Source organism: Toxotes jaculatrix, chromosome 4, assembly GCF_017976425.1.
Source record: "Toxotes jaculatrix isolate fToxJac2 chromosome 4, fToxJac2.pri, whole genome shotgun sequence".
NCBI lineage: Eukaryota > Metazoa > Chordata > Actinopteri > Toxotidae > Toxotes > Toxotes jaculatrix.
The window spans coordinates 17153243-17180800 of NC_054397.1; the positions used below are offsets into that span (position 1 = coordinate 17153243).

A 27558-nucleotide genomic window follows, 5' to 3' on the forward strand; every position below is an offset into this window, starting at 1 on the left:
AAAAATGGAATTGTCCAACAAGAACCTATTTCTCTACCTGCATGTTGTTTTTTTTTTCAGTAACTCTTGTTTCCAACAACACCAGATGACCACTGACTCAGCCCCAAAGACTAACTCACATAATCTCACTTAGTAGCTCGCATAATCCTCCATTACCATGGCTTTCCTAACAGCTGGGGTCAACACATACCAGAATCCTCAATCCTCAAGTTTAAAGCCAAGTACGTGAGAAATGTTTCACTTCAGGTGTCAGAACTTATGAAGTCATATTGTTACCCATATTATCACATTGTCAGGGACCCAATGAGAACAGCAACAATCTACTGTGGGTTATGGACCACAGCCCAATCAGTCACAAGGGTAGACACAAAGAAATGTTTAAAAAAAAAAAAAAAAAAGTGTACATGTAAGGGACAAAAAGAAATGTCCACATTTAGTCTGAATGTGTCTGTGTGAGGCTAGGTCTGAGAAAAGTCCTATGTCTGTGGCAACATTGCAGTTAAAACAGTTCAAAAATCACCTGTCTTGCATTGTTTTTGTCAAGTGTAAATGGTAAAAACTGAGCCTTTCACAAACATAGCAATGCTCAGTTGAAACCGACGGCTTCTTGTGATTCTGACGGTTTGTTTCACAAAAAATACAGTACAAAACCTTGCTCTGATCTAACAAAAATGCCTTTTTAGATAATTACTCCTAACATAAATATTATTTTCAGGATTTTTTTTCCCCAAGTAAATCTACAAAATGGTTTAGGCACCACTATGTTACTGGACAAACAATAAATCCCTTAAAAGCAGACAATGACTGAGAACCTTTCTTGTTTGTGGCAGTGACATATAGAAAACTAAGCATTGTGGAAAAACAACATGCAAATATAAGCAGCATGTGAGGTTGCTTTGGTAGGTTAGGGTCAGAAGTGTGTTCGCCATCATTCATTAAGTTGATCACAGGCTGTATGCAAAAGTACAATGAGGCATTGTTATAAAATGGCATAGTCTGTTTAAGGCAACTAGTGGTTTTAGATAGAAATCTTGCCTTAGTTGACCACTGATATTTCACTCTAGCTATTCCAGTTGCACAGTTAATACTTGGAACACTTTGCTGTATGTAGCATAACATATCACTTGTCCAAAGAATATTGACATGCCAAGTGCAGTATGTAAAAGAATGAAGATTAAAAAAAAAGAGCGTTTCATGGCTGTCAAAGGCAGAAGAGCTGAACAACAGCCTTTGTAGTGTTTAACCCTGTGTTACTGAAAACAAGGATCACTGGTAGGAGGCATCTGATGTATCTCAATTCACTGGGCAACAGGATACCTGAAGACCCATTATGGCATCAGTCTTTTTTCATCTCAGCTGCTTGCTGTCCTTAGAGTTAAAGGGAAAAATGATTGTAGGTCAGTGGTGCCCATGTGGTCTTCTTTTATTTTGCAGTTTGCAGTTTCTCTATGCGGTTCTGACATAATGGTATCTTCTCCTGTCCTCTGATTCTGAGGGTGGCCTAGCCCATTAGCAAATTCACATGCTACGCAGTGCCAGACAGACTTGAGGATTAAAAAGGTTGAATAAAGTTTTACAAAAGTAAGTAAATCATCAGGCTGATAAGAGGAGACTGATCCTGTTCCATTCACATGGGCTTTAACCAGGTCCTTTGATGAGCGAATACAAAATATGATTGTCACGTTCTTAAAAAGACAAGTTGATCTGGGAACAACTGACCTGGCCATTGGCTAGAAGCTGAAGGATCAGTCGCACAGACAATGCGGTCATCTTAGACATCACAAGGTGTGACTAGTTCACCACATCATCAATGTTGTGGTCTATGTCATACTTTTCACAGAACTTGTTTGTGAAGGGCAGGCAGGTGAGATGCTCCAGCCAGTGCCAGTTAATCGGGTAAATATAAAACCAAACGATGAGGGAAGAGAACAGCCCGATGTAGGCCAACAGTGAGACGAAAATGAGGATACGTTTCCGGTACTTGTCGAAAGTCCCAAAGATGACGTAGGGCAGGAAGGCAAAGGAGAGCAGCATGCCGCTGAGGAAACCAAAAATGTGGGCAATGTTGTCAATCCACGGCAGGAGGCCGCACAGGAAGAGGAAGAGGACGATGCCCAGCAGTTTGAAAAAGGCCTTCCACGGCTTCTCCAGCACCTGCCAACCTTGAAACAGCTCAACAAACAGGCAAGCAAGGAGACCAAACTGAGACCCTGCGGGACCCACCTGGAGGGAGAAAGCAAGAGAGAAACAAGTTATAGATTACGGCATGATTCAGTTTAAAAGCAGTGTAACAAAGGAAGGCCAGTGAATTTGAATCAGCACAAAGAACTGAAAGAGTTCTTCTATATACCTACTTACATATAAAACACCTTACAAACTGTACGCAGAAGACTCACATGTATGACTGAACACTGGACACACACACACACACACACACACATATATACATACATGTATATTAAAATGTAATATATATTACATTTTTAAAGTTAAATACAAACGTCCCTGCAGCAACTCACGATTCTATCTTTGGGTATGCTTAGTGGTAGGTGTGTTAGTATAAACATAAATCATGTTTTGGAGGAATAATGATGGGAAATGAAGTGAAAGTGGCAAATTCAGTCTGATTATCAGGCTAACAAGGTGAACCCATGCTCTGTAATTAAGACACACTCAGAGGTTTAACCTGATTACCAAATCTTGTTAACAAGTTCATACGATTATTTTAGATAACAATTATTTAAACTGACTCATCATGATTCTCACTAAGAAACCTAATCTTGGCCTTGGGAAACTTCATTAACTGTCCAATGTTTGTTGGATAATAAAAGATGTCAAAAATTATGTTGATAGTAAAGCAGAAATATTTCACTGACTACACTTTTGAGGACATTTTGACCTAGTCTGTCTCAATGGCATCTAATTAAAGATGGAGATGTTGGTCGTGCGTACAGATGAAGACTTTACAGTCTCTTTTAATTTTAGTTCTCGGGTAGAACTACAGTATGAGCCCTGTGTCAGGCAGTAAAGGTGAGCAGATTAGAGTGACGTCAGGGCTGAGTTTGGAGGCTTGGCCTGGTCAGAGGCAGATGGCTAATCTGTGAAGACATTAAACTTCTACAACGAGAAAAAGACACAGCACTCCACCCACATGCCCCAGACACGCAGGCTGACACGTTCCTAACACGCTTATCGCCACTCACAATTGGCTGAGGTGGAAAAATGTTGAAACAGAAGGAAGGGGCAGAGACAGGGAGGGCACCTCTGCTAACCTGGCCCATAAGTAATGATTTACTGTTGGACATTAATGAATTGGATTGTTTGTTCAGGATGTTTGTTTTTCCAATATAGCCTCTTGTCAGTGCTTTCCCAGACAGGCTGACTGTCCTCCTCATCCTAATATAATATCCTCTGGCAAGTGACACACATATATAGTATAATCTTCATTTACACTTAAGATGAAAAACCTTTAGTTTAAAGATCTGATTTTCAAAAAGTTAACTTCAACCACCAAAGTCTTGGGATTGTGTACATATTTAAATGTGTGTATTATTTTATCCTTTTGAACCTATCGAGCTTCATGTGGGTATACTGTGGCCGGGATTTTATTCATGCTTTATGGCATCAAAATGTCAAGTGTGACAAAGTGTGTGTCCTTAATTTCAACTAAGAGACATTTGATTCATCTCAATAAATAACATCCAGTCAAGTACAGATGGAAGAGCTGATGAAACTTTAACTTTTGTTTTAGGAGTTTTAGGAGTAGAAGCTGGAGTTGCTGTACTTTCACAATCTGGTTTGCTTGTGTAAATTACTATTATTCCAGTCGAAGCTGTTGTTTGAGTCATTTATGCTCAAGCCATAGGGTCTCCTTAACAGTTAAAAGGATAATCCACTTAAACCGCCTCTTTAAGTGGCTTGACTGCCCTGTGTTGTGCCTTGCATGTGCTTCCTCTGGTTATTCCTGGTGTGCGGAGGCCTGTGAGCTGGTCAGTGCTAAGGAGAGCTGGGCAGTGGGATTTCTGGCTCTCACGTCAAGGTACGTCATACTGAGAGCCACCGCATGTCACACCACACAAATATCAGATGAGAGAAATTGGGGTCAGCTTATGAAGAAGATAACAGATGTCTCAGTGACATCAAGACATAAATGCAGTAAGCCAAACAGCCATATATAAACCATTTATAAACACATTCATTATTTGTTTAAAAAGCTTCAGGTGATGTACATTTAATGTGTCCATTGTGTGAAAAATGTGAAAACTCTATCAAACATGTTTCAGGATAAACCTTTGTGTTCCTAAAGATGTGTAGACTGGAAGCACCATCACACAAGTCAAGTCTTTGTAACAACTGTCTTTGTTTAACAGAAAAAAACGTAATCCCATTCATTACATACCGTAGCCTTTGCTACCCTGCACAATGGCATTAGGCTAATCTTTTAAAGGGGAAATTGGGCTTTACAGACACAATGAAGAAAACAGACGCGCCAGTAAAAAGTAGGTAATCCAGACTGTGTTCTTTTCACACGCTGAGTAATTTTCACAGATCAGGGTTGTTTTTTTGCAAATATTACACTATGAATTACAAAAAATTATACTTCTTTAAGAGTTGAATTACTTGTGGTACTGATGGTGCCTACAGAAACGACAGCTAATAAACATTTATATGCTTTAATTATCAATGGATGTCCCGGGATGTACAGTATGCCGTAAAAACAGCCACCTGTTGTCACAACATAGACCGGACTCGATGTAAAAGCATGTACAGACATTAGCTAAGACAGTAATTAGCTGTTGACTCGGTAACCACACACACACTTAATCTTGTATACCAAGAGGATTGCTACAACTTTCCATCAGAACATCCGACCTGACATTACAGAGTCCAAATAAAATATATCCTGTAGGTGTGGACATGGGCGTGTGTCAGCTTAATTTAGTCTAACACTCCCAAGTGACAACTGAGCTAAACCAAGGTAGCATTTCTTCTAGCCTTTTAGAATCAGGAAGCTCCCCTTTGTCTCTTTAATCCAGCCAATACTGTATGGAAAAGAGTGTTTCCAGTTAGCATAAATTTGCAGTTTTCATTTGTTTAGCCAAACGTATGGCTGAAAATGAACACAAAACTCCTAAGCATATCAAAGTGTTATGCTGTGGCCTAAAACCAACACCATTTGATGAACAGTGCACTTAATGCTAAGTTGAATGGCACTGCTCTCTTCATAGGAATGACTCAGCTACAGTAAAGTGGTCTCATACTGCGTTCTCAGCTTGAGCTCAATTTCTCCAGTCACTTGCACAGTTAACACCATGAGGTGTTTCCTGTGCCCCTCTAGACGGGCTAGTCAGGTCTGCTCTGATAATCCCCTGCAGGAGAAACTCCCCTCCAGTAAGTGAGCTAAGCTAAGCCGAGCTAAGCCACTGAGTGAGAACAGGAGGGAAACAAACAATAGTTACAGAGGAAATATATAAACGGTTGAGATGTTTTTACCTTTCTATCAACATTAACATCATCAAAAACTGCTGAAACATGAGTTGTAAAGGCTGTCTTGGTGCATGTGGCATATTCACATCACATGTACCAGCTAATAGGTGTAAATAAAGTGGGGGCTTAGAAGAAGGGAAGAGAACAATACATCAAATACAAAGCCTGACAATTTGGTGAGGGTGGCGGCTTTGGATCCTTAATTAATTCAAGCTTTTGGCGAGCAGGAGCACAGGTCCATCTCTCACATCTCTCTCACAGCTTAACACACCTGACAACTGACTAGCTCACGGATCTGCATGACATATGTTTATTTGAGTGTGTGAAAGTGTGAGTGTGTGCGTGTATCAAGTGTGAGTGCTTAAGTAATAGAAATAAATCAGCTTTCCTGGCAAATCCTGACAAAGGTCACAGTAACACAATCATGTTGGTGGTTAACATAAAAACTCTAAACTCATCTGTAAGAAAGGCTGTTGCTTTTAACCTTTTAAGTTTTCCTTGAATTGCTGGACATGCAAAGTTGCATTAGATTTGTTTGGTTTATATCAGGAAAGATCTGATCGTTTAAGGAAACACTGTACTACTTTAAGACATGTCAAAAGGAGCTGATGTTATTGGCTGTTAGTGAAGTCCACCCCAAATCTTTCTGCTAATGTCGTCTTACAAAAAGTGCATTCATGCTGCTGCACTTCATAAATCATGTGGACAAAAAATTATGTTTACTGATGGTTGAATTTAGGGCTTGCTTCCTAAATTGAAAAAAAGCCCCCATGTGTGCATTCCTTTTGTTAGAGTGTTTGTTCATGTGTGCATGTACTCATGTACTCACCTCAGCTCTGTAGGGCAGGAACAGGGCGGAGGCAAGGTTTCCAGTGATGCCACTGAGGATGTAAATGATAGAGATGCGGACCCAACCTGCCAGCTTCTCCAGGTCTCTCAGTATGGTCATCTGGAACACCACTGACACCGCGCAGTGTAAGAGCCTACGCACACGCACACACGGACACAGACACAGACACACACAGACACACACACAAACACACACACACGGCCGTGCACACATACACACCAGTTTAAAAATGACATATCGATGTAGTCTGCTGGTGTTACATCAAATATGGATTTTTGCACACACTGTGAATATTTGCATTTTTTCCTTAAGCTCTTTTGGCCTTTTTGTCTACTTGTTTTACATGTAGACCTGAGGGATTTCCCATGTGCAGAGTATTAGCACTAAGTATTACAGTACTCATGTGAGTGAACAGCTCACGAGCATTGGGGCCTCATTTAGAAATATTTAATTAGGTCTGAATCCTGAAGAACGCTGACATAATGAAACCACACTTTGCAATCACTCATAGCAAACGACTGAAACAGCTCACTGACTCAGGATAATACTCTTAACACTTTGTCATATCATATTAAACATTCTGTCAGTGCTTTTTAGCAGCTATGAAGCGTTAGTTTTACAGTGGCTGCATCTATACATCAATGACTGACTTGGCTGAAATAGCTCATTCATAGCTAATGGCACAATGAGACTGTTTAACTGTAATAGGAAGCAAACAGAAAACAAGCAAATAAATGAATAAAATTAAAAGCTTTAACTTTTTTTTTTCAGAAATATTTACTTAGAAATTCAGTCATTGTTTAAGGATGTTTGTGAAGGGTGCGGTGCGTACCCAGCATGGAGGAAGAGAGAGAGCCACAGACGGTAGAACTGATCTGGAACATCAGGGTTAAGGAAGGGCAGCAAGCCGCAAACGTCATCCAGACAGTGCACCTGCGCAAGTGTAAGGCATCAGGTCAGAAATATACTAACACACCAACACACACACAAATACATGTACACATGCACACACAAAAAAAACACACGCACACACGCTACCTGAGAGCAGAGTGTGGCCTCTTCATGGAAGTAACCATGCATAAAAGTGCAATACTCTCTGGTGGTGATCTCACATCTACAGAAAAAAAGGCAATTAAACATTTCTCCACATGACCTAGCAATGAGATGGCAGTTTAGAAAGGACTTGATTAGAAATGTGGAATAGTAGATCAAGGTGATATCTACAGGCCTTGAATCCCATAAACAACACACGGCAAAAAGACAATCAGTCCATGTGTCTCACCTGCCCTTAGTCCCTATGCAGCATGGCCGTCCCTTGATGTTACAGTCCATGTGTCTATAACCTGTGTGGTTCCATTTCTTGGGAAACGTACACACCTGAAGAAGGACACGTAATGAGCAATAACACAGACATACCGTACTACCTGGTTTTGTCTTATCTCCCTTTGGAGACCTCAGACATGGAGAGTAGCACAGAAAAAAAATTGTTTCAACTAAGAAGTGGATGTTGGTGTAGAAAATAAATTTCCAAATTAGCAGCAGTATCCCCTCACCGGCCACTGGGTGATGTCATCTGGCCATGTATGAGGCTCTGCAGAGGCAGGCTCTTCACACACTCTGGTCAAAAGACACAGGAGGACACAGAAAGGTTTGAAAAGTATGACTTGATTTTCAGTCTTTCTTAGAAGCGTTCTAGATGTCATGTGGCACAGTAATCAGATACTGTACATATCCTCACCTGGGATCCTGGTGACAGACAGAACCAGAGGACCTGCTGATGTCCACATGCTCATTGTTCCATTTAATAAACGTGGCCAGCGTCTCCTACATGCACAGTTATTTTAGTAATTAGTTTAGTAATCTGTGTGTAATCATTGTGTTGGGATGCAACAGTTTGAACACTACCAACACATATACAGACAAGTAAACAAATTATGATGACATAATTTTCAAACAAGCACCTTATATCTTAAATAGAGAAAAGTGATTTGTTACATCTAAATCTTACTACATTGACTTTATAGCTTAAGATTTGACATCAAATTGAAGAACTGCAGTTTTCACTGATTCAGGTCTGTGTATCTATGGATGCTAAGAGCAGCTTTAAGGCACAAGGGAAGCCACGTGTAATTTATGGTAAAAACTGTGAAAAAAAAGAGTTTGCGCTGTGACTAATTAGCGTGACTACATGCTTATAGGTCTGAGTGTGTTTAAGAGAGGGTGCAGCTTCCACTCTGAGGTTAAAGGTGCATGAAACATAAGAACTCATTACCAAAAGCTTGTGCAAATTCATTGAATGCTACTTTGACCAAGTTTTTTATAAAACCACAGAACTGTTTTTTACATGGATAAGATAATGCGCTTTGTATAAAAAAAGCATGATAAATGGCATACGGAGCAGTCGGAGCTGTGGGTTTGCACACATCCAGAGTTGTCATTCTGAACGCAGCAGCCAGACTCTCTCTCCAGGTCTTTGGCTTTCTGGATCAGACTCACTATCTGTCTGTCCTGACGGATACATGGTGAGAACTTGGCCCCCAGGTGGATCAGGTCCTCCTATAAAAGTAGGAAATTATTATGTATTAAGATACACAAGTTAGTGAAGCGTTAAGTGAGTCTTAACGCTTCACTCAGCACGGAAAAAAGTTCCTGGTGTCACCTACTGATACATCATACTTTTATACATCAAGGCAAACATCTAATGTGAGCGTCCATCTAAGTGGGTAGCAAAAAACATGCAGTCAACACAACAGCTAAACTGAGCCCAGCAAGACACTCACAGAGCTAGGACCAATCCAGAAGTTCTCCTGTTGGATAAACTTGACACTCTCATAGATGCCTTTGTTCTTCAGTACCTACAGAGGGCGACAGAGTGACACAGTTGGCAATGTAACTGCTAAATGTACTGTACATAAATACATTTTGTCTTATAAATGCATTCTTAATGCACTGTTTGCTTAGATGAAAAACAAAAACTTGTTGATTTTAATATTTAATGCCCTCAACCATGTATTGATTGAGCAGATGTAAGTGCATCAAAATAGCATTGTTTTGTAGTTTTAATGCTTCTTTCAGTTTCACAAAAACATTAAAAAGCAATTTTGACACCATAGATTAATAAATATTCTGAAATGCAAAAACCCATACAGATGAAATTACTTATTAAAAAATGTAAAATTCTCATCAGTATTTCATGGTACACCTGTTTATTTCTTTATGAACAGAAATTGTTAGATAGCCTACTTAATAATTTAGAGCTTCACCCACCAGTTCAGATGTAGAATGTTGTGCAAACCCCACAGGGGCAAAACCATATGTACCACAGGCCAGCAGGGTGATTAGTATATGGACAAACGTGATCCAGTAGGTGAAGTAGGGTCTAAAAACAAAACAAAACTTCACTGTAAATCAAGTAAAACAGGTAAAGATCATGACCAGCCAATAAAAACTGTCAGTCATGGTGTCAAACATACCATTCAGATGGAGTACCAGGAAAGGTACTCCAAGCGTGTGCAGACCAGCTAACAGGGATACTAACTAAGATCTTCAACCTATCCCTGACCCTTGCTACCATCCCAGTCAGCCTGAAATCTGCAGTCATAATCCCAGTCTATGTTGTTATCTGTTATTCTAAGCACCTTACCTTGGTTAGCAGTAAATTTTGTCATATTAATATGATGACAACACTTTTTACTAATTACAGTGGAGAAAAATGTCTTCAGCCAAATAAATCTGCCTAAAATTCTTCTTATTGCTCTAAAGATTACTGTTCTTTGTCTATAAATCATCTCCAGAGGTTTTACATCACAATCTACGGTTTAAATAAAATAAAACAGTGAAGCAGCTGATTTCAATGATTAGTTTTCTCTCTCTCTGACTGCGGTCCACAAGTCAATTATTTCTAGTCTGAGATTATCCAGTAGAATGTCACATGTATAGTATGTATGCACATTAGCATGTACTCATTCCCAACCTGTGGCTGTGAAAGTCGTCCAGCTGCTTCTGGACATTGCTGCTGATGCTGCGTCGGTAGTGCCGGTTCAGCCACTTCCCCACAACGCCCATGCCGTACTGACGCTTATGTTTGTCAAACGCAAAGTGCTTAACTTGGGAGGCGATGCGACGCCCCCGACGAGGGTGGCTCTTTTCAGGCGCTACTGTTGGCGTCCTGGGTGTCCGGGATACGTCCTTACTGGAGTTAGGAGGAAGACAGGTAGGTAGGGAGAGAAATCAAAAAGAAGAAGGTGTGGCAAGAGTGGCAGGCAGTGGTTGGATAGATAAAGGTGAAGAAGAAAAGGAAAAAAAAGAGTACAAAAGTAAAAAAGTATGTTAGAATGATTTGTCAATTCTGCTTTGTTACAATGAGTGACCTCTCAGGGAGTTTTTCTGAAAATCCTGAGTAGTTGAAACAGTTTTTACAGTAGATTAAGACATGAGTTCTGAGAACTATGGGAGCCTCACTAGGCATTGCTTGTGGTTGTGTATTTACTCACAGACTAGGGAACTTCTGGTCAGGCTGCTCGCAGGGAGCAAAAGATGCTGACATGGGAGGAGATTCAAATACATCATCAGCCATCGAGTACATCTCATCATGGGCATCAACCTAAGCAGCAGAGGTGAAGTAGGTAATAGAGGAAGAGGAATGGCAGGAAGAATAAAAGGGGAGAGCAGTAATCAATGAGCAGGCCAGGCATCATATTTAGTATTTAGTCAACAGGTTCTTGTTTCTGTTGTAGCAGACATCAGGGAGAGTGACGTATAGGAAACCTGAGATAATGTGCGGTTTCCGAGAAGTATCTGTCAAAACATTCCTGCTTTTAAATTACTTATTAGATATGCATGCTTAACATATGACCTCCAGTTTGCAGCCTTCACTGTAAAGATTTGGCGATCTTTCAAACAACAACTATGATTAAATGGTCAGATCAAGAAATAAAGACAAGGACAGAGAGAGAAGAGGAAGGCTAGAAAGAACATTTTTAAAATTGTGAAAATGGAAGAAAATTATGAGATGAGAAAAGGTAATGGTTCTTGCTGACTGAGGTGAACACATATACCAAAGTATACAGTAGATAGCACTACTGCTAACCTGGCTACAGGTGTGTGCCTCAACATGCTGTAAATATTCAAAGACGATGAAGAAAGGTAAAAGATAAAAAAGAAAGTGGCTGCTGATTAAAGGAGGCTGATAAGTAAAGCTTTTTTTATATAGCACTTTCTAAAACCGTTACAAAGTGCTTTACACACACACACAAAGAATATAAATGCATAAATAAAATATAACATAAAAACAGCACAGTGAGAGACAGACCAAACTAAAATGAAATGGCTTAGGTGGAGGAAATTCAGAGACATCCACCGTTTTGTGGCGGCAAAGCAATCATGGAGGAAAGACAGTTGAGTCAGGTTTTAGGATTAGCAGAGAAACAAATCAGTGTATCATTGGCATGATGGTGACATGACCCAGAGGAAGCATGTACAATGAGAAGAGGAGTGGTCTGAGGGGGCTGCTTAATCACTACACAATAAATTGAGTTATCACACACAATTTTAAAAGTTCGGATTTCCAAACTTTTAAAAGAACCAGAATTGTATAGAATTGAAGAAGTGAAACAATTCTGTAAAACAGTTGGCAAACCCTCATTAGATCATTTAGAAGGAAAGATTTATATGGCACGGACTGAGAGTTTAAAAGAGCACAGACAACTGGAATAAGGGGCTTAGCTGAACTAGAAATTCTACAGCTATAATTAAATTATCTGACCAAGCCCTTCAAAACTCTGAATGTATAGGGTAGTGGGTATTAATTCTAGCCATAATCTTACAGGAACACTGTAAGAACCCATGGAGAGTCAGGTCGGGAGATAAGCAGTCAAAGTGGAATAAAGTGATGATGGGCGGGACTGCTGACACACTCAGGAAGAGGAAGGAAGTTAAAAAGTTGAAGCAAAGAGAGACATTTCTGCCAAGGAAAATTAAGAAAGTGGCCGCTGACCTTGCTGAAGAAGAGCGACCCAGACATGTCTGCAGAGTCCACGGTGTCCTCGTCCACCCAGCTGGGCCTGGCAAAGCTCCTTCTGGGGAAACTGCGACCTGTCTGGGAGCCTGCCAAGCCACTACGACCCTGTACAACACACACACAACCCCATAATAAGTGATTTCACACATGCATAATGTTTCACAGATCAGTTCTGCTCTACTTAAATATAAGGTGATAAAAATATTAAAGGGTGACATCAAAGCTTTTGTTGTTGTTTTATTCAAAAGGACGACTAGAAATGCATGAAACTAATGACCTGATTCCACAACATTTTCTTTAATTGCCCAATACAACACTGGAAACCCTCCAACCCTTAAATATTTTATTCTGTAATAAATGTTCAATGTATTATAGTACTTATATTATAATACAGTTTCCTGGAGTTGTTTCAGGGGCAGCCGTGACTCAGCAAGTTAAGAGTGCGGCTTTGGACCGGCCTGAGATCGGAGGGTTGTGAGTTCAATCCCTCGACCAAGCGCAAAAAACTGCTGGCTGATGCGGAGAAAGAAAAACTGAAAACACCTACCAAATTCAAAATGCAACAAAATGTAATAACAGGAACTTGATAATTCTTTGACCTTCCCGTTCTGGAAAACATCCTAACACACACACACACACACACACACAGGCTTTCTGGTATCCCTACACACTTTCAACAAGTTGGATGCAGCTCGAATGCTCATGCGGGCAACGGATTCCCTCTTGCGTCTGGGGAAGCGGCTGTACCCGGAGCGCTGGCTGGTGAAAGAGCTAAGTGAGGTAACCCCTGGGGTGATGGGAACCCCCTGAGTGGTGTGGGGTGTCCTGGGGGAGCGACTGTCCACCTCATCTGGGCATCGGAAGGCTCTTCCCCGTGCCAGAGGATCCACAATCTACCAGAAACAGAAATTAGAGTCAACGTGACATAAATATTTAAGTTACACCGTCATATTAACATGAACTCGTTCACATCCTACCTGTTTCACGTAGCGGGTACAAGAAAGAAGTGAAAATCATAAGATGAGTTAACAGTAGTGACACTCAGAGAAATTTGCTCTGTGTGTGCATGTATGTGTGTATAGTAAGAGGGAAAAATACAGTCCTGCTAGTTGGAACATTTTATCACTGGCCTCCCAGATCACAAGAGCAAACAGATGCAGGATCAAAAAAGTGAGTGTAGGTAAGCAAACCATGAAAAACAAAAGAAAAACGGAAAAAAAATATATAGGACGATGAGGAGATGAGTAGAGCTGTCTGACAGGGACTGAGAGGAGTGCTATGATTCATCTGGGACACAGATGGTCCACGTCTGTCACCATACAGCACTCTGCTTTATTAAAGCCAGACACATTTTCCCACTCTCCTCAGTCTCCTCCTCTTAACATTTCTTTTTCCTCCTGTTCTTGCACAGATTTCTCTGTGTGATAACATTAAATTATACAGGTGGGAAAAGAGTTATGACCTGTTGGCTGGTTGTGGAATTGGGTGGAAATCAGAATTCTTAGGTGACAGGCCTCATGACATAGAGCCTGCTGTGCCTCATCTTGTTTCCTTTTTGCTGTGTTTCCATGGTAGGACATTTTTGTCTATTTATGCATAGGATAAACTCTTTATCGGGATGTGAACTGTTGGGTGGATTACAATGTGTAGTCATAACCGTATGCCTCTGTTGACAGTACCTTGGGCATCTTGTGTGTGGCTGGTGAGTCCAGGCCCTGGTCAATGCTGGTGGCTGTGTCTGGTTCTCTGTACTGGGCCTTCAGTTTGCCATAGCGCTGGCTGCAGTGGCGCAGACTCTTCCTGTGCCATACCTGCTGCTTGGTCTCACAGTCTTCCCCTACTCCAAACCACTGGGCTGTATTCCTTGAGGTACAGAAAGAAGATGGCAGACTCTTTAGGGTAAATGACCTGCAGGGAACAGAGCTTGCACGTCTTGCATTTTAAACTTTGGTAAAGAGTCCTTTGCTGTTTATTTTTTTTAATTGGTTCATGACCTCACTGACTATGTATCTGTTGTAGTTCTCCAATTAAAAACTGTCAGACTTGACTGATTAGTAACCTGAATGTTCGGCAACATGAACAAAACTAATAATACAAATGACTCAAACAACAAACTCCCCATTTTACCTGCGGATGCTTTGAGACAGTGATGTTTGTCTACTAAACTTTGCTCTTCTGTCTCTGGATAAGAAGCCTCCCTCTCCAGCTCCAGTCACGCTCTCAGACACAGAACCGGTTGCTTGGCCAGTCTCACTTTTCTTCAGCGACGGTCGCAGTGGCTGACCAGAGGAAAGGAGAAATAATCTTTCATTTCAGCAAAGCAATTGTTCTTACAATAAAATAAATATGAATAGTGCCTACATACAGTAAAACTGGGTTATTAATCAGTGTTCCAGTTACAGTTGCAGCAGCAACAAGGTGGAGGAGGCATAGATTACAAGGAGACCCGGATAATTAGGAAGGACTACAATATTTATTGGTTACTTAGCAAAATAAAACACGATTAATTATTGCAGGACCCTCAGGAACTTGTAGAACATCCCAGATGAAATTACTTTCAATTTATAAGATTTTCTAAGTTTAGAAAGTCATTAGGCAATTGTTGTGTTAACTGCAGAAGCAAGACTAACTTCCAGTATTGAGATATCCGGGTGTATTTGCTCCTCCTTTACATGAGACAACTGACAATAACAGCACAAAAACAGAATAAGACCTAAGTCCTAACCTTACTCTTTGGTGCTTTAGATTTTACATAATAATCAAACTTGAATGTATAATGACAAGATCTCCAGTTTTAAATGTGTATGTAGTTGTTTCAGCATTAACTACAGTACATGATGCAGCATTTTCAAATTTAATATATTTTATATTCGTCTTAGTAATGTAAATACCCACAGTAGACAGGGTGAGTGTGGGGCCTCTTTTTGCTTCTTCTTCTTCTTCTCTGTCTTGTAACTACACAGCTACAGTGCATGCCTGAGTCCACACTATATCTGCATGTTTACGACACTGGTTGCTCTTTAGGAACAGTTTAACTGTAGCGTGCTCAATGAAACTCTGACTGCCTACTACTTTGTGTAGCTGAAATGCCATCGTTTGTGTTCTGAGCATGGGGCCCGCAGGGGGAAAATGTATGACCTTGTGCCCATAAACTGCAAGACAGCTGTCCAAAATGCCTCTGTGCCTGAGCAAATGGCAAATTCAGAGGCACAGCTATGAATGCTACCTCGTCAACGTGTTTAAAACCCTTTTGAACTTTTAAAAATAAAGCACTGTCCGAAGTCTTTTTTATTGCTTCCCCTGGGTATGCAAAGTCAAATGATTCATAGGCATGAAATATCCTTCCAAAGTGTCTGTCTATCAACCCAAATGAACAAAATGCCTTAACTTCTGTAAGGATGTTGAGCAATATCAAAAGCTTTTTTGCAAGTTGTTTCCACTAAAGCTGAACTTCCTGATTAGGTTAAATGTCATGCAGATTAAGAACTAAAGACACTGCTTGCAACAGAAAAAACAGCAAAATACTGCATTCATGGTCAGTATCAAGCAAACAAGTACACGTGCATGGGAAAGTACTTAACACTAACACAATAAGGGGATGTGGTTTGTTATTGTGATGAAAATGTCCCAGCAGAGGTCAGCCACTGAAGGAAAGGGTTAAGCCAACACTTTCAACTTACCTGTTTTGCAGGGTCATGAGACATCATCACCTCAGGTGGAGGTATGGCTATTACAAGGCTGGGTGGCTTCTTGCTCTTTAGACGGCTATCTGATTGACCTCCGTTTGGAGGAGGCTCCTTCTCCTCCTGTGATGCCATCCTGTCAGTGTGCTGGAGGTGAGAACATCATAAACACAACTGGAACATTCATATCACATAAGACTGTTTTACACTATTATCATACTTATGAACTGTAGTGTTGTGAGATTTTTTTTTTTGCCAAACTACAGTAAACAGATTTTTCATGCTCTTTCAAATTCTGGCTACTTTTAAGCTTTTACACCAATTACCACACCACATGTGTCCATCAGTGCTACAGAGTCTATGGTCTTCTACCACTAAACCATGTTTCATGAGATTCATGTTTGAAAGGGAAATAGTCTCAGTCTAAAGTAGTAGAGCTGAAGGTAAAATTAGCACCAACACTATTAGAGGATGTGGTTAGTTAGAAGATATACAGTTAATATTCAAATGCATTAATAAGGTACAAACTCAATATTGCAGTGGTGTTAAAGCTTATCACTTGTTATGTAGGATTACTGAATAAGATTACTGTTAATTAAACAAAACATGGCAAAATACAACCATAAACAAAGACAAGGCAAAACTGTTTTCAGCAATCAAAAGCTGTGACTCATGTCTATAAAGATGATGACAGATGATTTTTAATACACCTAAAAAGAAAGAAATAAAACATTAAATTACACATGAACTCACTAACACTGCTAAAACATGTAACCTATTTTTACTAGTGAAAACATGTTGATTTTGTATAACCAACACAATGCCAAAAATGGATTAGATCACTGGGGAGGGGTGAAAATATTAAAGCTAAATTCTTATCTCACAAGAGCTAAAATGGCAGCAACAAATTCAGTTCTGGGAACTTGTGTTGCACTGTCTCTCTTGTGGAATATTTGTAGACCCACCTCTTTCCTTTATAGCCTCAGCAATAACTCAAGAAGGAAACTATTACAGTCTATCCAAACAAGCAGTTTCCTTAGTAGGAGCTGGCTCTCTTTCAGTTCAATCTGCTAAAAATAAATAAATAAATAAAAATAATCATTGCCAACTTTCCTTGCTTTTTGATTACCTTGGTTGGCAATTTCTTAAGTGATCCTTAAAAGGCTCTACATTCTCTTCCAGCAGAAGAGAACTAGTGTTATGTAAAGGGCAGCACAATTGCTACACATCGGTTTGGTAATTGATTCAAACTAACAGAATTACAGTATAAAGGAAGAGGTGGGAGGAAAGGAAGTGGATGCTACCTCCTGAGTTCTTCACTGTGAATATGTCAATAAACAAACAAACACAAGGTACACAAATAATTAAATAATATTACATTCTGTCATTGCCAACAACTCATTGCGGAATTGCATACAGAGAGATAAAGTGATAGCTATCTCTACCAGCTGACAAATTTCCATAATTTTTTGATATATAACATCATACTATGCAACCCAGCCCTACCAGAACTGGTTAACCAACTAAAAATCAGAAATCAATACTGCAGCACCTAATGTAAATACTTGAAAGACTAATGAAAAAGCACCTGATATGCCAGCTGTTAAACTGTTGGGATTGACACCCGATGACATCAGATGACAGCGATCAATAGTGCTCTCCAATCCTAATGCATCCTCATGGTGGTTAGTAATCCATATCCTTTTCCTCTGTTTGAATTAAAAACAGCCTTGCACTTCCTTTTGTTTACTTCGGATCACTGTGCCTTATAGTCAGTGTTTACAAACAACATCATATTTACTGAATGACATCGCATGTGTGCACATACTGTACACTTTGAACCACACAAATGTAATAAATGTAAAATGTAATAACTCATTATCTGTCTCTTTGTTCAAGGACAGAATAATACTGTCAAACTTACTTATCTCAGTCTTCCAGTCTTTACGAATCACAGCCAACAGCGACGTAACCAGCCAGGTTATTCCCGGAGCTCAGAATGCCTCGTAGCATTACAGTATTTCCAGAAAAATCTAAGGCATTGAAGGCATAGACCTATAATGTCACAAGCCTTGGCCAACACATCCATTATGTCATTATGGTCTTGAAAGCCTTGAAGTTGTCCTGGAATTGTGGTTTAAAAAAAAAAAAATCAGTGCGAGACCCTGGGTGTCTGCAACAGGAATGGCAGCAGCTGAGAAATCTGACACCGCCTCAGTCAATAGCTGAGTTTCCACTACAGAGCCAACACACAGTCAGACAGCGCTTTACATACAGTCCGTGTCACTTATTTAGCCCTCAGCCTCCAAAACAGCATTTCTATAATATCTTTATTGTAACAAGGAAAGCAACTTTCACTTCTGCCAACTGTGTTTTCAATTAAGCGTGTTAAATATTTAAAGTTGGGCAGAAAGCCTGATTCAGTCCTCTTGAGACAGGGAGGGGGGTACTGGAAATCTAACCTGTGGTTTAGTGGTGTAGCTGGAACTCACCCACTTAGATAATGAAATAGCTAGAAATTTGGCTAATGGACAGTGTGTGCCACAGACTACTGCTGACCACAGTCTATCAATGTAGACAGGCAGTTGTTAGGGTCCACACAGGAAAACAGGGACATACTGCAGATTGTATTCACCAGAGGGAAGATAACAGAGAGACATACAGAACTGCAAGCTTATGTGAGGCACTAACCAGAGACTGCAAAAATCCTCCATACAAATGCATTTTAAATAAACTGATACTCAGCTCAACTTGATCTTTAAGTTACACATAATTTAAAACTATATCATACTGGCAACCTGAGAGTTATTTTTCACAGGTATATAACAATTACAAAGGTCATGATGTAGAGCGTAGGTCTCAAACTACTGACCCAGGGTCCAGATCCAGCCCATAAGGGCCTCAACATGTATGTATAACCTTTATTGTTAAATCTGGCCCCAGAGCACAGACAGCTCTAAGAGAGGTGAACAATCATTATCATCAGTATTATTTTTTTGTGGAGCTGTAATCCTCAACCAAACATGCAAAGCAGTATGATAGGTACCAGGAAGAGACGGGGAAAGATGAGCTGCTGGGTCTTGTTGAGCTCATTTAAACTGATTTATTGAAATTAGACAAAAATAAAAAATAAAAAAGCTTCTTCAACACAGGCGGGTTAAAGATAATGGGCTGTTTTAAGAAATCGTAAACATTTTTCTGACAGACTGTTGATACCACCAACAAGAAAAATATCTTAAGAATGAGCTCAGTTATTTTTTATTGAATCCATGCGTGTGATTTTCCCCAGCTGTGTCTGGAAATGCTAGTATGTCAGCAAGCAGCTGCACCATAAGGTCATGTTTGCTAAATAAACATGGATCAATTCTAATCATTAACTATCTGTAAACTCTCTCTCATGTACTAACCACATATAACTAATGTGAAATTTAACTTTCGTAACGTAACACATGGGTTTTGGGTGAATGACATACTGTATGTCATCCTTCAGCTGTGTTTCTATGACCATGGATGGAATGGCAAGAGATTAAAAATCTAATGAAGTCAAGTTTAAGCTTGCTAAGAAGACAAGGAAAGACACAAAAATCCCCTTTAGCATGCAAACAAAACCTCAGAAGACAGAATTAAGTAATTTCCCAACCTCAGACATGGGAGGTCAACTTGTCAACTAATTCAATGTGGTCAGGGATAGCAGCCCAACAGATATAACAGTCACGTGTCAGAGCAAAGAAGAGGCTTGCCCACAATGATATCATCCAAAACCTATGTCATCACATGGCATAAAACAAGTGCCCCTGCCTGCCTCTGCAGTCTAATAATTCACTGCTTCATCTAAACAGCCCCTCACTTGACCATTAATCAGCAGCACTGTACTGTACGTGTGTGTGTGTTAGCCACCTCCACCCCCTTGTGTTTGGGATATCACACGTTCCTCTGAGAGGGTGTCACCATGGTTCAGTCTTTTCCCCCAAGGAGAAGCCTGCTCTGAGAATGTGTCAGGGTGTTTGTTTGTGTGTATTCCCACTTGCCTGATGCTCAAGGCAGTGCTGTCTCCCTTTAAGCCTTAGGACAGACTGGACTGTGCTCTTTCACTCAGAGCTGTGTAGTTTTGGATATATGTAATAGGCTGCACACACACATTCAGGACAAGTTGTCGCTATCTTACAGACCCCATGCATAATCCGCATGTAAGGGTGTGGCGTAGATATCAGGTTTCATTTTCTGCCAAACTCGCTCTACACTGTGATCGCTGCACTAAACAAACATGCAAAACAAAGATGCTGCTTTGCCAGACATGGCTTCATAAACTTTTTTGTTGTACTGTTTGACAATTAAAATCTGAAAGTTATGATAGTGTAAAAACGCATACTGACCGTAAAACACAATGATCAGTAATTATGTATTTTATTGGATTTAAACGAGTATTATTGTGGGGTCATTAGGGAGAGCTACTCATACTCAAAGCTTTTCATAACTCCTGTATATCACAGCAAAACAAAAACAAAAAAGAAATCAACTTCAAAAAGCAACTTTCACTCTATGTGTATTTTTAGCATTTTTCTCACATCTGAGTTAGGGGAATTGTCGAGAAACTACAGCGTTCGCCTCCACAAGAGTAAAAAGCATGTTGCTGCTGCTTATTGTGTGGTGAGAAGAGTGGGTCTCGCTGAACTAAAGAGTCGTGAGTGCCAAGCTAAGTCTTTTTTTTATTGTTCCATTTTAAGCATTTACGTGACTCGCCAGAGCAACTTGTAGCAGTCGTGTAAGATTCAAATCTACTTCAGAGGTGGTGAACACGTGCTTTTTAAAGCACCTGTTTTCCGTGGTCACTCTTGTTTTGTTGTTATTTGCTTGTTGTCCAGCGTCTTTGAGCACCCGGAAAAGCACTATATAAATTTGATGTATTATTATTATTTATTACTATTTATTATCCATACTACCTCTGCAATAACATGTAAATATATAATAGTTCCAGTTTCCATTTACCCTGTCTGCACTTTATCCACCCTGCTTTTGTACATATTTTGTATATATCGTGTTTCTATGTGTTTTTTTTTTTCTTCTTAAGTGTCTTGTTTTCCACCTCATGCTGCTCAATGTGCCTTAAATTGCCCCCTGGGGACAAATAAAGTTCTCTGAATTTGAATCTGAAAGTGCTCAGGACATGCATTTTCAGCATTTTCAACTCAGATTTCCCCTCACAATAAGGGGAAATCTGAGTTGAGCTGGGAAGTTGTGAGGTGGGGATTTCTCTTCCAGATTCTTACAGGGAAGCTACTGATTGAACACAGAGCACTGGCCAACAGTATCTGTACTGTAGGCAGACTGTATTTAATAATCATAATCAATACTCAGACCCACTGACCAGGGCTTAATCTATCATCTCACTCAACTGTATTCCACTCAAGCCTTCAGCCTTGAGATTTATTGGTTGGTAAATCATTTCAATGTATACAGTGTTCCCAGATCCAGTAAAAGAACAAATAAGTACAGGCAATGTGAACATCTGACATCAGCGAAGAGACAAAAACAATATATAGGCAATGATAACCTTTAGTCATGTAGAGATCATTTCACGTCACAAGTTGGTGTCTCTGACACTGGCCTGAATGTGTGATAAATGAGGCCTGAGCTTCAGACAATATTGCACAACACTCTTCCTTTTGTCACAGAGACTTGGGCTTTGCTTATTCAGGCTTTTTTCAACTTCAGTATTCATGAACATTTACCTCAAGATAAGTGTCTCCTGTACACTGATTCAATTCAGCACAGTCATTTTGAGATTAGCATTTTGAACAAGACTTTTATCTAACTATGCAGTGGAAATAGTAGTTGTTATGGTTAGTGCTGCTGTATGAGTTATTCCGAAACTCTTGGAGGCTAAATGAGGAACTGACCTTCAGATAAATGCCTCATCACTTCTTCTTCTTAACATCCACCATGTTCTATAAACATCTTCTCTTGGAGATCCTGACAGGGACACATACAAAAACGTGTAACTGTTAGTTTACCATAAGCGTTAATTTCAACATGTGTACCATAAACTTTAAACTGAATTTATTCACATAAAGCTTTTTAAATGAGATGAGTGCTCTTAAGGTTTACCGAAAAATGCCCCTAAACCTCTGTAATATGTTGAAAACACCAGAGGAGCACATGTATACAAGGACACAGTAATCCTAAACCCTATTAAAGATAATGTCACGAACAGCAAGTGTAAAAAAAAATAAAAATTATGAAACATCAAAGCATCAAGGATTGAAAGGAGTGAGGGATGAATAATAGAGGGAATTGTAATCATTTGATTAGTATGACTAAGGAAAGTGTTGAGGGTTGAACTGAGTACAAGTGATAATGAAAATATTCACATTCTCACACAGACTTTATGTTTCACACAATCAGTAAGTGTGTGGACAACTACGCATGTGCAAATTTGTATGTGGGACTTGCCCACAATAACAGCATGAACTAGAATAGTAACATGAAGAGATCCTGTGTATTTACACTGCCAGTCAAAACCAAACACCTTTCATTTTAGCATTTTGGTTAGGCCTCAAGTGCTGTTTCACTCAACCAACTATAAATTTGGCCCAAAAAGACAATAAAAATAAAAAGTAAAAGGAATATTTATAAGGCAGTCACCTGACTTGTTTGTCTGTGTAATGCTTACTAAAATATCTTACTTTTGACCAAACACTGGCCAGGCTACCATGAAATTTGGCTTAGATATTCACCATCTCCAGAGGACGACTTCCTACGCTACTGTCAGGTCAAACATTTTCCTTGATCGGCACTTCAGTCCACAGTGCAGTTGTTTTAGCATTTTACCCTTTGTAGCCCTCTTTCTTAAGGTCACCTCAAACTGAGGGCAACTCTGGAACCAGAGTTATGGGAAGAACTGGGGTAACAGAGCCCCAGGAGAGGTACTGAACAGATGATCTCATACACATCCAGTAAGATTGGAAACATTTCAACGGCCACATAAATTTCTCAGTTCAATTACATCTGTTCATCAGTAGGATGTTAATTTAAATTACAATTACACCGCTTGAGATTTTACCCAAATAGCTATACCATAAAGTGGTCTTGTCATTTTGACCAGCAATGTGTATAAAACTGTATCCCTCTTTGACTGGAATAAACAATCATCTATACTATATAAAGTAGACTATTCTATCCCCAAAATTACAATCCCACCATTTGGAAAATTCACAGACTCTAGCAAACAGCAATCCAAAGCGGTTTATATACAAGTAAATGCTGCTTATGAATATTAAAAATTTTCCCCATTTCCATGTTTGACAAACTGAGTTTTTGTGATAAAGCCTATCCATCTCAACAAACAGAGCTGTTGGACGAGCCCTGTGCTCTAAATGGAAGAAGCAGAAAGGAGTGTGACAGAGCCTTACAGTCCGTGGGCCAGGAGCCAGCTGGCAGTCTGCCTTGGGAATGAAGAGGAGTGCTCTGTTTTAACAAGGCCTTTACAGTCAAAACCGTTACAGTAGCAATGATATAACATCCAGCTGATACACTTCATACACTTGTTTTCAAAAGGTGGACAACACGTCTGGTCTGGTTTGGTCTGTCCACACTGTTGCTATGTGTGTAGAGTACAAACTGATCATGACTGAGCAGGCAGTCATTATGCCAGCAGGAGCTTAATCAGTTGAATGCTACTGAATGTGTAGGAGAGTGTGAGTTTCAGTGGTGTGTGTGTGTTTGTGTGCTTCTGAACAGTCAGAGCAACAATCGAAACTGCCCACTCATTCTTCACTTCCAACCATAATATCTCTTGATGATGACTCCCTAAACAAAACCTTGGTTCTTTACACATCCCATTACCCTTCTTTGGTTGATAGCACTTTGTTGCGTCAAACAAATCAATATTTCCATTTCAAAGCCAGTATTTCAAGTTTACTATTGAGGCATCTTGTTTGAAAAGATCCTTGGCTCAAACCTAACCATTCAGGAACAGTTTAAAATGTTGCACCATTTTCCAAGAGCCAGCATGCCCAGGCCCGCAAAACACTGAGCTACTATTGCACATACCTCAGCCTTTTTCCCAGTCCAAGATTCCCTTACAATTGACTTGTGAAATAAGTTCATGCAGATGTGCGTATGCTGAAATATGTAATCCCAAACAGTTAACTTCTGAGGGTTTTGTCAGAGAAGTTCTTGTCAACTAGTCCAGCTTGACTGTCAAAACTGAGATAAGACAAAGTAATGCACTGTCACTGTCAAGTAAACTGGGGATCCCAAACAGAATTTGAGTTAAGACATTTTGTCCCCTTCTGGATTTGGCAAGAAAGGTAGAGAGAAATTAGCTTTTTCAATGCCACAATAAATGTAAATGGTCTACTGTCTGCACCACTGGGAACTATATAACAAAGTCAGAGTAACCACAGAAATCCTTTTAAGGTTTATGACTTCCTGGGTTTCAGAGCATTTCCGGAGAGTCTCAATATTTTTGAGATACTGTGTCATGCACTGTGGAATGAAGTTTGGCATGGGAATGCAGGGACAAAAAGAAATCCACCAGCCCTGCCAGCAGCTTGATACTCCTGTTACTGAAGTGGGTCTTTATTCTAAAAGAAAAAAAGGTGTAGTGTTTTTCCTGGCGTGTTATGGCGTAGCAGTTGAAAACAGATAAGATCATGGAAAGGAAGCCATTAAAGGGAAGTGATGAGAGGATGCACCAGACTGGAAGACGCTGAATGCCAGTAGACAAGTTTAGGAGTTTTGAAACTTAGAATTATAAGAGCAGGCAAACTGGCTATGCATTATTCAGGCATCATCTTCTTTTTAGTTACTGTTGGATAAAATGGCTTTTTGTATGATGTTAATGGGAAGGGAACAATGAAGAGACTGAAACCTCTGAGCTGATGCATTCTCTGTTACTGCACTCTAACTTCTACCATAGGAGGCAACAATCAATCTATTAAACCACTTCACAGTTTCTGGGGAGCTGTCTGGAAATCCATTAAGGGCTCTGAAGATCAACAGACCCCATCTGGAAGCCACTAGAGAGATCTACCACACCTTCTTAAAACCAGGTTTAACAACAAACAAAATCTTATTTCTGGAAACATGAACATAAAGAATAAGATGTCTAAATACAACTGTTTCATGTGTCCTTATAGTAATAGAGAGTAAACTTTGCAGTTTTCATTGGATAACAGTGTTCTTTCAGTCAGTTAACTTACTAACAGGTGCACAGCTGGTGCAAACACCATGTCAGTTCAACCATGAAGATGTGGGTGCTGTGTACAACGTACACCCTGCCTTCTATTATTATAACATACGTTTCCTTTTTTTCTGGGTTGCCTGAACAGCTGCCGAAGGTTAGCATAATGTGCTATTAACGGATGCAATGGAAAACACCATTAAATAACCCCATTACTCACCGTTTCCTCTTGTCACAGATGCATGCACATACACTAGATCATATAGGGGGTTGATTTTTAACCGGGCACTGCATGTAGAATGAGGTAATTAAGTTTTTAATCAGTCCATGAGGACACTGAAATAACTTTGGAGACCCTACAAGTATAAGGTAGCATGAAGACTAATGCTGCTTCAAGCCAATGAGTAGTCTGATATTTTGTTCTTGGTAAAATTAACATTTATTATGAAAAATAACAAGAAATATTGCAATACTGTGAGTAATTTAATTTTTTTTACTCTTACATTCCAACAAGGATACTGAAATCATTGTGAAACAAAGCAATAAGAAAAAAAGAAACTAGTAAATATTATAAGACCAACACTGCAATAATGCTGCCACCATTTTTGCAAGGATCATTTTGTTCACACCGCCCACTGCTATGAGGACCTACTGTACTTTGTGTGAATAACTTTAGCAATAATCACTTGTTCATGCGACAAGTACATACACATCAGTGGCTGAAACCACTGTACTCTGTATTGGCAGCTGAATTCCCTGCACACAACACTACCGCTCGTAATTGGTTACAGCCCATCTTTCAGCACATCTGTGATTAGCGGTGACAAGAGAGGTTACCTGTGCTGAGTAACACTGACCTACATTTGCATCCAGTTTACACCACATAGAAATTAACTAACCAATGGATTCTACTAATCTGACACGTCTGCGAAAACAGGTGTTGCCATTTTCAGTTCTTCCCCCTGGACATAATTTCTGCCTCAGACAAGGGAGAAACATCTGATGAGGTTTTATCCTCAAAAGACCACTATGAGCACTGCCAGGAAACCAGAACTAGTGCAGGATTACGTGACTCTCTGCAAGAGGTGGAGGGGTTAACCCAAAGGACAGTGACATTATGAACCTTACAGTTCTACTTTTTTTTGTATCTACGGTATTTCAGTGGCTCACTGAACTCTCTATGTCACCACTGAGTTCAATTAAGAACAAAAAAACAAAAAAAAAACTAAACTAAACACGTGTTTAAAACATAAGCTACAACTGAACCGAAACATCTTTTCTTTTGGGTAACCTGTACAAAGTGTTGCTTATCTCTGACATAATTCAGATGAAAAATGTCTGTTTCAGTTACGGTCATTCCTCATTGAATTCCGGCGTGTGAACACACCTTCCTAAATACTTTGAAAAACACGCACACACTTGATGGATGTAACAGCAAATGAATTTGAACGCACACGGCGACTGTAATCAACTTTAAAGGGATAAAGCGGAATTTGAGATGCATAACTGTATTCGTGTGTATTTGTCTCGGCGGGCAGAGCAACAAAGGGCTTGCCGGGGCATGCATTCACACGCTAGTCTAACGTTAGATGAAATCGACCGCTGTAAGCTAACGTTGAAACTGTCATTAGCTGTGTTATTTCCTCCTCTTTAACTTATCTAGCTTTACGCCTCATAATGAAATTCGCTTTACAGACCACTTATTATACAAGGGTGATTTTGAGATACTTAGCTGTATGTATAATTTTTAATATATATATATATAAAAACAGAAACTAACAATCTAATGACCGCAGATCCAGACACTTTAAGTTAACTTAAACGGTTTTAACGTTCCACAAAACAAGTGTAAGGTCTGAGGAGTCTTATTTCACTCACCTCCAAGAAGAAACAAGTGGCATTAGCAGAGGATATATGTCCGAAATGCTGCGATACTGAAAGCTACTGTCCACCAGTGCCTCACTACTTCCCTCTTTCTCTCTTCCAACATCCTTGACTGCGGCTCCACGGAAGAGCATGGGGCGGAGTCACGACTTATCCACAGAAGACAAGAGCTGAGCCCGTTCCAACTCCTCCAACTCCCGGCCGTGTTTGGAAACTGCAGGGGTGAAAACGGTGTATTTACACACCGTTTACAAATGTAAATTAGTTTTTGTGGAGTGAGAAAATAATTTATGCTTGTATCTGAATGTTCGCAACAAACTAAATACACATTTACCTGATTTGTGAATCATAGTACACATATACATATACAGTCTATAGTCAGAGCACAGGTTATGTGTTTGCGAAACAAAGCTGGCATTTGTGAACATATTTTCACTCGTGAATTTTTCAG

At 39.8% G+C, this 27558-nt stretch overlaps 1 protein-coding gene across 3 annotated transcripts; it reads right to left on the reverse strand.

The window, feature by feature from the left end:
* On the reverse strand, nucleotides 1–27212 carry LOC121180432 (inactive rhomboid protein 2-like). Of its 3 annotated transcripts, XM_041035839.1 has the most exons (19): nucleotides 27102–27212; nucleotides 21937–22009; nucleotides 16037–16186; nucleotides 14484–14635; nucleotides 14036–14219; nucleotides 13028–13249; nucleotides 12333–12461; nucleotides 10831–10940; nucleotides 10311–10529; nucleotides 9605–9716; nucleotides 9118–9192; nucleotides 8732–8893; nucleotides 8076–8161; nucleotides 7891–7954; nucleotides 7620–7714; nucleotides 7376–7451; nucleotides 7170–7270; nucleotides 6317–6470; nucleotides 1–2223 (listed from the first exon to the last, which is right to left on the reverse strand). In XM_041035839.1, exons 3-19 carry the CDS (start codon nucleotides 16172–16174, stop codon nucleotides 1792–1794), a joined length of 2511 nt encoding a protein of 836 aa, XP_040891773.1. In that variant the 5' UTR covers nucleotides 16175–16186; nucleotides 21937–22009; nucleotides 27102–27212; the 3' UTR covers nucleotides 1–1791. The 3 variants fall into 3 exon arrangements, with proteins under 3 accessions (XP_040891773.1, XP_040891775.1, XP_040891776.1); XM_041035841.1 differs by lacking the exon at nucleotides 21937–22009; XM_041035842.1 differs by lacking the exons at nucleotides 21937–22009; nucleotides 27102–27212 and adding an exon at nucleotides 17964–18116.
* Between the last annotated feature and the right edge of the window lie 346 nt (nucleotides 27213–27558).

Coding starts and splice junctions, on each gene's coding strand:
- LOC121180432 (XM_041035841.1), bottom strand. CDS start 16,174: ATGGCATCACAGGAGGAGAAGGAGCCTCCTCCAAACGGAGGTCAATCA. Junction 13,250..14,035: donor CCACACACAAGATGCCCAAG/GTACTGTCAACA, acceptor TGTTTCTGGTAG/ATTGTGGATCCTCTGGCACG. Junction 7,452..7,619: donor TGCATAGGGACTAAGGGCAG/GTGAGACACATG, acceptor TTTTTTCTGTAG/ATGTGAGATCACCACCAGAG.